We start from the raw sequence: 14752 nt of genomic DNA, 5'->3' as shown, positions 1-14752 counted from the left end.
TTGAAAAAGACTTCATGCTAGTCTGTTGATGTCTATTTAGAGGAAAACTTTTTTCTTTCTAGTTAACATTTCTGGATAGGCATAGATATTCTTTGTTTCTCAAAGGACGTTTGAAATATGTTCAAAATCAGGAGGTTTTTATTTTTAAACACTCATTCCTGATTTAATATGCCAGAATATATCAAAGTCAATGCCTAATTTTACAGAAGGAGCAGTTTCCATGGAGGTTTGGTTGTCGATGTTTAACTATTGTTTACTGTCTTTAGGTAGTCATAAACATGATTTATGGTCATTAGTGTTGGAAGGATGGCTTATTTATAATCAGACAGAAGTTAAAGTGACTGGGTAAAGTTGGTTTGGGGATGGTGACTATCTATACATTGGTTGTATAAACCTTGACTCTAGCTTCTTCAGCTGCTTGAATTTGAGAGGCTTTGGTAATTGGAAGCAATGAACATTTTTATTCTGCTTTCAAACATCACACGACTCCATGAAGGGATTGCTTCTCAAACACACTATTAACCAGTAGATGTTGCAGATTTTTTAATTACTTTCTTGGTTTAAGTGAAATCAGAGGTCTAGAGGGATCACATCCTCTAGGGAGAGGTTCTCTAACTTTAATACGCTGAGTGGCTCTGAATTTCTATAAGAGCAGCATAGGGACTCCAGTTGGATTAGAAGGGAGAACTAAGGACTTGTTAGGAAGCTACATTTGTAGAGGAAGCACACTGTTTTGGGTTTTGGGTGATTTGGGAGAGGGAACCTTGTTAAAAATGCAGATTTCTGGATCTCCCTCCCAATAGAGAATCTAATTCAGAAGGTCTTTGGTGGCATCTGGTGATCTGCATTTTAACCCACACCCCAGATTGCCAGTTAATATTCTATATTATTAATATAATTAACATTTTATATTATAATATAATATTAATTAATATAATTATATATACTGGTATATATATACTGGTATATATACTGGTGTATATATAATTAATATTATAATAATATTAATATAATATAATATTATTAATTAATATAATATAATATATAATAAATAATATACAATATTGATATTATATTAATATTAATATTGATATCAATACACTATTAATAATCAACATTAATATTGATATAATATTAATATATTACATTGCATATAATAATATATACTAATATAAGAATGCATAATAATAAATAATAATAATATTATTATCCTTTAAGTTCTAGGGTACATGTGCACAACGTGCAGGTTTGTTACATATGTATACATGTGCCATGTTGGTGTGCTGCACCCATTAACTCGTCATTTACATTAGGTATATCTCCTAATGCTATCCCTCCCCCCACCCCCTCCCCACAATAGGACCCTGTGTGTGATGTTCCCCTTCCTGTGTCCAAGTGATCTCATTGTTCGTTTCTCACCTATGAGTGAGAACATGTGGTGTTTGGTTTTCTGTCCTTGCGATAGTTTGCTGAGAATGATGGTTTCCAGCTTCATCCATGTCCCTACAAAGGACATGAACTCATCCTTTTTTATGGCTGCATAGTATTCCATGGTGTATATGTGCCACATTTTCTTAATCCAGTCTATCATTGATGGACATTTGGGTTGGTTCCAAGTATTTGCTATTGTGAATAGTGCTGCAGTAAACATATGTGTGCATGTGTCTTTATAGCAGCATGATTTATAATCCTTTAGGTATATACTTAGTAATGGGATGGCTGAGTCAAATGGTATTTCTAGTTCTAGATCCTTGAGGAATTGCCACATGTGTCTTTTGGCTGCATAAATGTCTTCTTTTGAGAAGTGTCTGTTCATATCCTTCACCCACTTTTTGATAGGGTTTTTTTTTCTTGTAAATTTGTTTAAGTTCTTTGTAGTTTCTGGATATTAGCCCTTTGTCAGATGGATAGATTGTAAAAATTTTCTCCCATTCTATAGGTCACCTGTGCACTCTGATGGTAGTTTCTTTTGCTGTGCAGAAGCTCTTTAGTTTAATTAGACCTCATTTGTCTATTTTGGCTTTTGTTGCCATTGCTTTTGGTGTTTTAGTCATGAAGTCTTTGCCCATGCCTATGTCCTGAATGGTATTGTGTAGGTTTTCTTCTAGGGTTTTTATGGTTTTAGGTCCAACATTTAAGTCTAATCCATCTTGAATTAATTTGTGTATAAAGTATAAGGAAGCAATTCAGTTTCAGCTTTCTACATATGGCTAGCCAGTTTTCCCAGCACCATTTATTAAATAGGGAATCCTTTCCCCATTTCTTGTTTTTGTCAGGTTTGTCAAAGATCAGAAATTTGTAGATGTGTGGCACTATTTCTGAAGGCTCTGTTCTGTTCTATTGGTCTATATCTCTGTTTTGGTACCAGTACCATGCTGCTTTGGTTACTGTAGCCTTGTAGTATAGTTTGAAGTCAGGTAGCATGATGCCTCCAGCTTTGTTCTTCTGGCTTAGGATTGTCCTGGCAATATGGGCTCTTTTTCGTTCCATATGAACTTTAAAGTAGTTTTTTCCAATTCTGTGACGAAAGTCATTGGTAGCTTAATGGGGATGGCATTGAATCTATAAATTACCTTGGGCAGTATGGCCATTTTCATGATACTGATTCTTCCTATCCATGAGCACGGAATCTTCTTCCATTTGTTTGTGTTCTCTTTTATTTCACTCAGCAGTGGTTTGTAGTTCTCCTTGAAGAGGTGCTTCACATCCCTTGTAAGTTGGATTCCTAGGTATTTTATTCTCTTTGAAGCAATTGTGAATGGGAGTTCATTCATGATTTGGCTCTCTGTCTGTTATTGGTGTATAAGAATGCTTGTGATTTTTGCACACTGATTTTGTATCCTGAAACTTTGCACAAGTTGCTTATCAGCTTAAGGAGATTTTGGGCTGAGATGATGGGGTTTTCTGAATATACAATCATGTCATCTGCAAACAGGGACAATTTGACCTCCTCTTTTCCTAATTGAATACCTTTATTTCTTTCTCCTGGCTGATTGCCCTGGCCAGAACTTCCAACACTATGTTGAATAGGAGTGGTGAGAGAGGGCATCCCTGTCTTGTGCCAGTTGTCAATGGGTGTGCTTCCAGTTTTTGCCCATTCAGTATGATATTGGCTGTGGATTTGTCATAAATAGCTCTTATTATTTTGAGATACATCCCATCAATACCTAACTTATTGAGAGTTTTTTAGCATGAAGGGCTGTTGAATTTTGTCAAAGGCCTTTTCTGCATCTGTTGAGATAATCATGTGGTTTTTGTCTTTGGTTCTGTTTATATGCTGGATTACGTTTATTGATTTGTGTATGTTGAACCAGCCTTGCATCCCAGGGATGAAGCTCACTTGATCATGGTGGATAAGCTTTTTGATGTGCTGTTAGGTTCGGTTTGCCAGTATTTTATTGAGGATTTTTGCATCGATGTTTATCAGGGATATTGCTCTAAAATTCTCTTTTTTTCTTGTATCTCTGCCAGGCTTTGGTATCAGGATGATGTTGGCCTCGTAAAATGAGTTAGGGAGGATTCCCTGTTTTTCTATTGATTAGAATAGTTTCAGAAGGAATGGTACCAACTCCTCCTTGTTCCTCTGGTAGAATTCGGCTGTGAATCCTTCTGGTCCTGGACTTTTTTTGGTTGGTAGGCTATTAATTATTGTCTCAATTTCAGAGCCTGCTATTGGTCTATTCAGGGATTCAACTTCTTCCTGGTTTAGTCTTGGAAAAGTGTAAGTGTCCAGGAAATTATCCATTTCTTCTAAGTTTTCTAATTTATTTGCATGGAGGTGTTTATAGTGTTCTCTGATGGTAGATTGTATTTCTGTGGGGTCTGTGGTGATATCCCCTTTATCATTTTTTATTGCATCTATTTGATTCCTCTCTCTTTTCTTCTTTATTAGCCTTGCTAGCGGTCTGTCAATTTTGTTGATCTTTTCAAAAAACCAACTCCTGGATTCATTGATTTTTTGGAGGGTTTTTGTGTCTCTCTCTCCTTCAGTTCTGCTCTGATCTTAGTTATTTCTTGCCTTCTGCTAGCTTTTGAATGTGTTTGCTCTTGCTTCTCTAGTTCTTTTAATTGTGATATTAGGGTGTCAATTTTAGATCTTTCCTGCTTTCTCTTGTGGGCATTTAGTGCTATAAATTTCCCTCTATACATTGCTTTAAATGTGTCCCAGAGATTCTGGTATGTTGTATCTTTGTTTTCATTGGTTTCGAAGAACATCTTTATTTCTGCCTTCATTTCATTATGTACCCAGTAGTCATTCAGGAGCAGGTTGTTCAGTTTCCATGTAGTTGGGCGGTTTTGATTGAGTTTCTTAGTCCTGAGTTCTAGTTTGATTGCACTGTGGTCTGAGAGACAGTTTGTTATAACTTCTGTTCTTTTACATTTGCTGAGGAGTGCTTTACTTCCAATTATGTGGTCAATTTTGGAATAAGTACAATGTGGTGCTGAGAAGAATGTATATTCTGTTGATTTGGGGTGGAGAGTTCTGTAGATGTCTATTAGGTCCGCTTGGTGCAAGTTGAGTTCAATTCCTGAATTCCTATATTATATATAATAATATAATATAATAATACATAATAAAATATAATAATTTTATAATATATTATTAATAAGTTAATATTAATATAACATAATTATGTATTATATAATGTGTTAATATATTATGTTTATATATAACATATATAATATATAAACATATATAATCTATGTTATATATAATATAAAATATATATTAATATAATTAATTTGAGGATAACACGTGGATACAAATGGTTCCAGTCTGCATGTAATACATATGCAATATAAAATAAATTTCATAAGAGGGCACAAAAGTACATGTTTTGAGTGGTTTTGTGAATGGTTTAAGTTTTTCACTTCTTGCCAATATGAGAAGTCTGTATATAGACATAAACCAACATAGCCAAGAGATCTGATTTTTCTTATGTCAATCTTTGTTTTTTGAGACGGAGTCTCACTCTGTCGCCCAGGGTGGAGCGCAATGGCATGATCTCAGCTCACTGCAACCTCTGCCTCTCAGGTTCAAGCAATTCTCCTGCCTCAGCCTCCCAAGTAGCTGAGATTACAGGTGCATGCCGCCACGCCCGGCTAATTTTTTTGTATTTTAGTAGGGACACGATTTCACTGCGTTGCCCAGGCCGGTCTTGAACTCCTGGGCTCAGGCAATCCACCTGCCTCGGCCTCCCTGAGTGCTAGGATTACAGGCGTGAGTCCCCGTGCCCAGCCCGTCAATCTTTTAAATTAGCCTTTTTACCTTCTCCAGTATTTTCACATTGCTTTCTTTAAATATTTTTTTCAAGTTGCATTTTTCAATTAGCAGATTTATTTTAAAATATTGATAAAAACATCTTACTAATATGATTTTTCCAGAAATCAGATAACAGCCTTCTTATATTTGTGTATAAAAGATTACTGAGGCTGAACCAAGACTTGAATAAACTAGTCAAGACCTTCCCACACATAGAATGATGTGCGAAGCCTATGCTGAAAATCAAACTAGGCTTCAGCAATCTATTCTAATTACTGAAAAGGCCACCAGGGCTTTACAACTTTCATAATGCACAATCTGGGTCATTTAAAGGAAAAAGAAATTAAATAGTTTGTGCCAAGGTGAATTTTATTTTGGGCCTAATTTGTATTACACTTCAGGAATGTGAGCAGAAGGCAAATATTTATATCAGATGGGAAATGTGACATTTTAAATAGTCAAGTTGCTTGTATAATTTTGGCAGCTGGGAGGTTTACTGATTAGATTCTGTTGTTATTGTTTAAGCAACAGATTTGCCTGGGGCAACAAGGAAGTGGTTTGCATATTGTTTTTCTACCACTGACTTTATTTGTTCACCCCATTCACTCTCATAAATATTCTCCAAGATTTAGGAGCATGATTCTTTTCTGATATTTGTTTTATCATTTGGCAGCCCAGGTGGAAAGATTGAAGACGGTTTTTCAGTGGAGTCAGTTCTGTTAAGCAATGGTATTAAGCAGTTTTCTGAGGTTAGCGTCTGCCACAAAGTTTTGTGCATTGTATTTATTTGATATCAAGTTAACCTATTCTTCCTTTTTTGAATTTGAGATAAGGTAGTTAACCTGGTGACTGTCAGGCCTCAGACAAACTGGCCCAAACTTTTACCCGGCACGATTATTGTTTGGATCAGTTATTAGTTATTGTGCTGAGACCATTAGAATAGGAAGATTTTCTGTTCATCTTTATTTTTATGCTTCCTCAGTGGGCCCAGCCCAAGTAGCTCAAGAGACTTTTTTTTTTTTTTTTAATCTACTTCTGAGATTCATGCTGTCTTATACACATCTCTTGGCCAGTGGGTGTACTTATGCTGTGACTGATTGTATTGCTTGAGAATGGGCACTGATTCCTGCTCAAAGGTTGGCAGCCTTGTTTGATTTTTATTTTCAGGTTCTCCAGTGCTGTACTTCTGCCTTAGTCCATTTATGTTGCTGTAAAAGAATACCTGAGGCTGAGTAAAGAAAAGAGATTTATTTGGCTCGTGCTTCTTCAGGCTGTGCAAGAAGCATGGAGCCAGCATGTGCTTCTGGGGAAGTCAAAGGGTAGTCACATGTGCAGAAACTGCATGACTAGAGAGGAACTGAGAGAGAGGGAAAGAGGTGCCAGGCTCTTTTCAACAGTCAGTTTTCTTGGGAACTAAGAGTGAGAACTCAGTGAAAACTCACTCACTCAGGAGAGAATGGCACCAAGCCATTCCTGAGGGATCTACTCTCAAACCAAGCACCTCCCTCCAGTCCCTACCCTCCAACATTGGGGATCAAATTTCAACATGAGACTTGCTAAGGCCAAACAAACCATATCCTAACCATAGCAATGTCCAGTCATTTTTAGTCCATTAATGGGATTAATTGCCATTAATGAGCAAGTGCATACAAATGATGACATTGGTTACCTCTTTTTTTTTTTTTTTTTTTTTAAAGAGGTATTTCTTAATTTGCAACTTTAAGCAGCTTTAGGCTACCCCTGAATGACTAGGGACGCTTACTCAACAAATATTTAAGAACTGTGGCTGAAATCTTGGTTCCTCATCCTTCTCCAATGCCTTTAAATAGTTGATTTTTGTAATTTATCTAGCTTTTCTAGTTGTTGATGGTGGGAGGGTTGGACTGACATTAGCTAGACCAGCAGACTCCTGAGGATGTGGTCTGGGAATCCCTCAGAAACCCTGAGGTTGGCAGGTCATGTGTTGATGTTTGCATTGAAGTTGAAAAAACAATGACGGGTGAAGATGCTGGCACCTTAGTCTGAATCAAGTTTGTGGCACCAAGTTATACTAGCAGTTTTCATCTTCACTGTTATAAATTTATAATCAAAAACAAATGCCAGTTTTCATTGAAAATTTCTTGATGTAGTAAAAATTATTAATTTTATTAAATCTTGATTCTTAAGTATACCTCTTTTTAATTATTTTTGTGCCAAAATAGTAAGTGTTCATACGGCACTTCTGTTACATACTGAAATACAGTGGTTGTGGAAAAACACTTGGGTGATTGAGTGGTGTGCTGAACTAGTTTATTTTTCTCTTTCATGAATCACCATTTTTATTTGAAAGAATGACTGACAAACTATATTTCTCAAAAATGAATAAAGTGAGCCTGTCTCTTCAAGGCTAATAACTAATGGTATTCGTTGCCAATGATAAAATTGGCAATGGATCAAGTGAAAATTAGATTTTTAGAGAATTTGTATCTAGTACTGTGAGCTTGACAGCTTCTCAATATTTAAAGGCTTCTCTGGCAAAATTGGTGATATTAACTAATGTGATTTTTATACTGTATAATGAAATATGTCAAAATTTGAAAGATCTACATAACACAGTGAACCAGTATTTTCCAAATGACCAATTAATAATGTTTACAAAATTATACATAGGAGAAAGATCCATTCAGTGTGCAGGATAGACCAATGGATTTTAATGTGGCAGTACAAAAAGTTCACTGACATGTTTTCAGAATGCTCATTGAAAATAACTTTTGAAAAACTTTATCATTTTTCAGATGGTGGTATAGTATCAAAGAAAAATATCCACAACTATATAAAAAGACTATTAAAATACTCCTCCCCTTTCCAACTGCCTATCTGTGTGAGTCTGGATTGTCTTACTTCAACTAAAAAACAGCATGTTTCAAAAATTGAATGCAGAAACAAATAGGGAATCCAACTTTCTTCTGTTCAGCCAGATATTATAACAGATTTGAAAAAATGTAAAATAATGCTTCTCTTCTCAATATTTTCTGTTTTTAGAAAATAGACTTTTAATAAAAATACTTATTTTAATACATAACTTGATTATCTGTAATGATTCTAATATACAAATATTAGAACACTTGTCAGTTTTAATTTCTAATATGGTGAGTGTTGATAGACATAACCCACATAAACAAAAGTTCTTTGGGATCTTCAATAATTTTTAAGAATAAGAGCTACTGAACGAGACTATCATAGCTGGAAGCTCTATTTAGAAGTGGCCTGGATGGCTAAAGTATTTTTTATCTATATCCTTTTTGTGTTAGGATGCCCAAACTTTCAAGAAATTTTGGCTGTTTTATGTGGTAACAAATGAACAGATTGGTTAATTTTATAAATATGCCAGGCAGATTAAATATTATTGTATGTAAAATTTCAGATGTCAAGTAGATTGCTCACTTTGTAATACTGATTACATGGCTGTAGTCTTTGACTTTCTGATCATTGACAAAATACAGAGACAAATGGCATGAATAGCTACTTTTTAAATAGTAGAATTTCTAAACATATGGTTGAGAAAGAAGAGATTAAAATACTTCAACCAGTCTTGCCGTCCAACCTCAAGATTCATTTTTGAAAGTGTCCCTGACTCTATAATGCCAAGATGGTGGCATTTCATTAAGATGGAAACAAAGCCTTTGGTTGTTTCAGAAACAACTAATATGATCAGATTAAGTCTCTTAAAGCATTTCTGTTTTAGAAGGTTATACAGAGAACTTCAGAAATTTCATTTCCTACCATGATTGAATACAGTATTTTTTTCTCCCGAGAGAATATAAATATATATATAACCCACCCATGATTGTAAAATGGCTAAATGATTGCAGTAGTTTTCTTTATAACATATGCCTTGCCAGGCTCTTCTCATTCATATTGTTTTTGCCCTTTTATTAATCTGTCATCTTTAGAGTTAGAGCCATTCAATTTTTTCTTGATTATTTTTTGATTTTATATATGAAAGTCTTATTCCTGTAACGTTTAGTTTTTGAGGGTAAGGGCTATACTCATTTTACATCATCCACAACATCTTATTGGCAGGCAGACTCTTGATACTTGCTGTTCAGTTTAAAAGTTGAGGTGTACAAAATTCATTTTCTATCTCCAAGTATTTGCTGAGAATTCACTATGTATGAGGTGCTATGTTAGGCACTAATAGATATGCATTGGTGCATTTCGCTTTTACTCTGAAGAAACAAATGACAAGAATTTAAGACATGGAGAATACTGAGTCTTGTTATTTTGAAAGAATTGTTCCCATGGCGGTAGAATTATTATGAAAGAAGCCATTTTTGTTGAAAATCCTACTTTCTTGGCAAATAGGTTAGAGAAGTGAAGTTTCAGTAAAGAAATTGCAGTTATCCTCCTCGCTTCACAATACTGTCAGCCAGAACAATGATTTTAAATAGCCCTGAAAGCAGAATTGATTTTGATTTCACATTTGAACTGATGTTTGCTCTGTCAGCCAGTGGGTCAGGTAGATAATGGTTTTCATGTTGAGAGGCCCAAGCCTTTCTCTTGTTGCTTTCCTTGTTGGTGGGTCCCTCACCAGATTGGTACCAGTCCTGGGCTATTACACAAGGACGCTCAGTGGGTTTGGCTTTGAACTCATAAATAGGTGCATTAGAAAACCAGTCTTCCAACTAACCTCATTGAATTTTAAAATGTTGTTTCTCTGGGTATGAAATGTTTGGGAAATGTACTTAATGTTGCCTAACCATGCTAATGTGTTATATTAATGACACTTCTTGGTTCTGAGTTTGAGTGTTTAATTTGATCCAGTAAAATAAAATATGTAATGAAAATGCTTATTTAAAAGAAGTTCGTAATGTGGCATTGTAGGATAAGAGCATGGGCTCTGTAGATAGACTGCCCAGCTCTGCCCTTTTTAGCTGTGGGATCTTGAGTGAGGCTGCTGTCAGTGTTTAGAGCTCATTGCCTGTAAAACAGGAAATAATAGAGCTTTGGGAGTATTAGCTGAGCTAAAGCATACAAAATGATGAGTATGTAAGTGTTGGCTATTATTATTGTTTTTATTTCTGCTAATTAATGAAATCATAGTCTAGAATTTCAATAATTAGCCATAGCAGAATTACCTTCTTTGCCATTTCCCCTCCACAATTCTATTTCCAGACTGTTTTCTCTGTTGCTGGAGTCATAAGAATTTTGTAATTATATTTTTGTGTGTGTGAAGGGGATATCTATAGTGTTGAGAGATTCATTTCAAATAAGTTTCAGTTTTTGAACAGCAATACCTACTCAATTATCTCCCTATGCATGCTACCATTTGCAGCAGTCAAGTCATGCCTGTTATTAATTAATCACTTCCATTGAGAACTTAATTGGTGCCTTAATTAGGAACATCCTTGAGAAGTGGGCAGCATCATCCAGAGTCAGCTCCAAGTTATTGGCTAGTTCTAGCAAGACCTTCTGGTCCTATGAAAACAGACTGAGGAGGAAACCTGTTGTGCTTCTATTTGTTTTTTTGTCCTCCTTGAAGAAAGCTGTGGAAGATCATCAGTTGTCTGTGATGCATCCATGTACTGTCACACATGCAAAAATCAGGAGACATATCCGCTTATAATGGGTCAATCAGAACTCCAAGATTGGTTATTGAATTCTTGAGATTGTGCTTAACAAGGAGGAAACACATTGCTGTTGTTCTTTGCAAGTGTTGAAAATTAGACCATGCATTCTGAATATGACAGAGTATTTCATTTTTCTGCTGAAAGTTAAAGTACTTTCCTTCTGGCGTTACTGTTTTTTAATATATATTTTTGAAATATTGCCATATTGTTACAGGATGAAATCAGCACTCCATTTTCTTTCTCTTTATCCCTCCAGGAAAATATGGGAAAATGAAGCAAAAGTAACATCTTACCACCTTATTTTCATATAAAAGTAGAAATTGAGTTAAGAGGAAAAGGGACAGTCAGGTTACTCCAAAAGCAGTACTTCTCCAGACATTTTGGGGGGACTCGTAAGTTTGCAATGATAAAATAAAAGTAAATGCACTAATGGCTTCTATTATGAGGAAAGGGCAAACCTTTGAGTCCAGTTCCCAAAGGGGGACAGGCATTGTGAAATGGACCTACTTTACATGAGCATATTTGCTTCATTTTCTTTGACTTTTGGGCATTTAAACGATTTAGGTAAATTGTGAACTTGGCGAAAGGCTCAATTGAAATGTTTTGTATCCAACAGATTTGCTGCTTCTTCCAGGAGAAGTGGAGCAGGCTGCAAGCACCAGCATTCCTCTCTGTATCCCTTCTGTGGCCCAGCCTCCTACCTGTGAAGTGAAGCCAAAGCCCGCTGTAAAAAGAATGGACAAACAGACGGAAGAGGTACTCTACAGGGAATTCAGTCATTCTCTACACTGCCTTGATTTTGTAATTCATCCCTTCAAAGAAATGCTGTATACTTTTGTATTTTTCTAAGATTTGGGAAAATATAAAATTCAAGTTGCTTAATTGGTCCCTCTCACAGCCATCTATCTCAAATGCATACATTTCTTTTTAAACACATAGCACAATTATGTTTTTATGTGGAAACCATTTTTGTTTTACAGTGTATGCCATGCTACAGATCTGTGCTACCCAAGGACTACACAATAGAAGGGATAGACAGTTTTCTTGCCCTTTTTAGTCTGAACAGGCTGTTATTATTATTATTGATAAGGTTCTATAAACTTTTGAATTAGTTAAGGAAAGGCCAGGCTTCTATAACAGAGAATCCCAATAATAATTCAATGGCTGAAAAGCGATAGATGTTTATTTCTCTTATTTAACAGCCTATATAGAGCCCTTAAAATGAGCAGGTGGCTCCTTTTTGGGGGGTCATCAGGGACCCAGGTTCCTTCTATTCTGGATGTCCATTATATTTTAGGACATCGTCCTCACCTGCGTATTCCAGGTCAGGTCATCATCACACCTGGAGGGCAGAATAGAGGAGCATGGGGACAGCATGTTTCCCCAAGGCTTAGGACTCAAGGTCCTTAATTTCTGCTCACATTTCATTGGTGACCACTTAGTCACATGTTCCTGCTAGCCACAGGGGAGGCTGAGAAATGTCACCTAGCTATGAAAATGGAATCTATGGCATATCTTTCGCAAATGTGCAACTTGTAAGTCATCTTTTGCTATCATTTTGCAGCTCTTCTACATATGCTTAATAAACTTGTATCAATAGAGGCTGTTGCTAGCACTGGTAGTGACCTTTCTTACCCTCCTTACTGGAACACAAAGCAGGTTCAGGCACAATAAGTTGTTAAGGGCTCTTTATTATTGCTTTCTAATAAAATCCTTAGGGTCTTTTTGGATTATTTAATCATGAGGTACTAGTCTTGTTACTAGAAGATATTCTGTTATAGAATTAGCCATTCAGTCAGAAATAATCCACACATTTCACTTTTAAATTACCACTTTCTAATAAGTACTTTTGTTCACTGACATCATGAAAGTGTATCCAGGATGCATGCAGGCTTATAATAAACTCCCAAATTGATTACCAGCTAAACTGTTAGGGACAGTCACTTTTCAATATGCTTTTTGAATTATAGATTGCTCTCTCTGAGTTGTAAAAAGCTAAAATTATAAGGCTATTTCTAGAAGGAATCAGTTTTTTTTTTTAAGATTTGTTCATGCTGTTGACTTCACTTGTGGCCATACAAGTTATTGGACCAGCCAGTAGACATGGCACCTTGTACTTTTATAGAAATACAATTTTATTTCAGTACAATTAGAGAATATATAGAATCTAGTACAATTATTGAAATTGTTACAAAGTGATTTTAGTTAATGGGTTAAAAAAACTGAATGATTAAGCATTACTTCTATTTTCTTTAATTTGCCTATGTGGTACTATGAATGAAAACAGAATCTATCAAATAGCAGTATAATTCAAGTTGAGACCCCATATATGATGGTGTGTTAAGAGGAATATAAATTTCTTACCAGAAATGTGGACATTTAAAAATGTTGGAATCAAAATGATACAAGCCACAGATGAATAACTTTTGCTGTTTTTTGAATATCTGAAGTAATATCTTGGTTGGGAATTTTTATTTCTAATTACTATTTTTTAGAGTAACTTTTCACAACCATCTAGAATCACAGTATAGGTTGAACATTCCTAATGGGAAAATCCAAAATGCTCCAAAATTTGAAACTTTTTGAGTGCCAACCTGATGCTCAAAGGCAATGCTCATTGGAGCATTTTGGATTTCAGATTTTGGGATTAGGGATGCTCAACTGGTATATGTTCTGCAAATATTCCAAAATCTGAAACCCAAAATACTTCATCCCAAGCATTTTGGATAAGAGATACTCAACCTGTACTGTACCAACTCTGCCTTGGTTTGATAACATTCATCTTATTTTAAAGCACCCAGAGCTAGTAAAAGAGCATAATCATTAATTTATAGCAAATGGGTTCTGAAGGGCTTAATGAAAGACCATTTTGGGATTAGAGATGATAGTTTCTTTCTGTGATTTCAATCTGAAAAGCTGAAAATATATTCTGGATGTCCTTCCTAATTTTCTCTTAATCGCCTATTAAGAATCCATCAACTTTCTGATACGAATTGGACCAACTCAATGTTTTACCTAATTTAGTTTTTTTATTTTTAAATTAACATATAATAATTGTATATATTTATGGGGTATAGTGTGATATTTTAGTACATATATATGTGTATGATCAAATCAGGGTAGTTAGCATATCCATCACTTCAAACATTTAACATTTTTTTGGTTCAGATTTTTTCCCTAATTTTACCACTGGTTCTACACACATGCATAATTGTGTATAGAATTATGTGTATAGAATTATCTTGCCTTAGTTACTCCATTTTGATGAACTTTGGAAGTCTGAAGCTGCTCTACAGAACAAAGAGAGTTGTTACTAGGAGGATAAAAAATTGTGTTACCCACCCCCTCCCCCTGAAAACTGTAGAAGAGGTCATAGAAGAAACTTGTGTAGTATTTTAATAGGAGCTCTCCTGTTTGTCTAATTCATAATGGTACTCTAAAAATTTTCTCCTATAAAGACAGTTTATTTACCATATTACTTTGTATGGTAGCCTACAGCTAAATGCTGCCATTATTGATTTAAGCATTAGTTCTATTTTCTTTAATTTGCCTATGTGGTACTATGAATGAAAACAATCTCTCCATCAGCGGTGCCTCTATTAGAATAAGTCACATGAACAATTTTAAGGGGACTGAAAGTTTTCCAATACTCCACAAATTTTATTCCGTGAGAGGCTACAAAAAGGTTTCAATTAGATTTGAAATTAGACACCTGAAATCCACATATTTCTTTCAGCTCCTTAGGCAAAAATAACAAGTTAATAACTTAATTCATAGTTGTTTTTTGTTTGGCAACAGGGGACTTAGTGCTCCATTGCACAAAGTCTTCACTGAAGTAAATCATAATTTCAGTTTGTAATCTAAAAACCTTGGCTTTGAA

General features: G+C 35.3%; 1 protein-coding gene across 10 annotated transcripts in view; it reads left to right on the top strand.

Annotated features, from left to right (window-relative positions):
- The window catches only part of C15H11orf74 (chromosome 15 C11orf74 homolog), a 62274-nt gene that overhangs the window by 41729 nt on the left and 5793 nt on the right, over nt 1-14752 (top strand). For all 10 annotated transcript variants that reach the window (XM_010358410.2, XM_010358411.2, XM_030918897.1 and 7 more), the window contains one exon: nt 11489-11628. In XM_010358410.2, coding sequence (XP_010356712.1) covers nt 11489-11628 — 140 coding nt within the window. The remainder of the gene's footprint in view (nt 1-11488; nt 11629-14752) is intronic.

The sequence above is a fragment of the Rhinopithecus roxellana genome, chromosome 15, assembly GCF_007565055.1.
Source record: "Rhinopithecus roxellana isolate Shanxi Qingling chromosome 15, ASM756505v1, whole genome shotgun sequence".
NCBI lineage: Eukaryota > Metazoa > Chordata > Mammalia > Primates > Cercopithecidae > Rhinopithecus > Rhinopithecus roxellana.
Note: the sequence above shows the minus strand (reverse complement) of the source record. Positions and strands in the feature narration are given on the sequence as shown.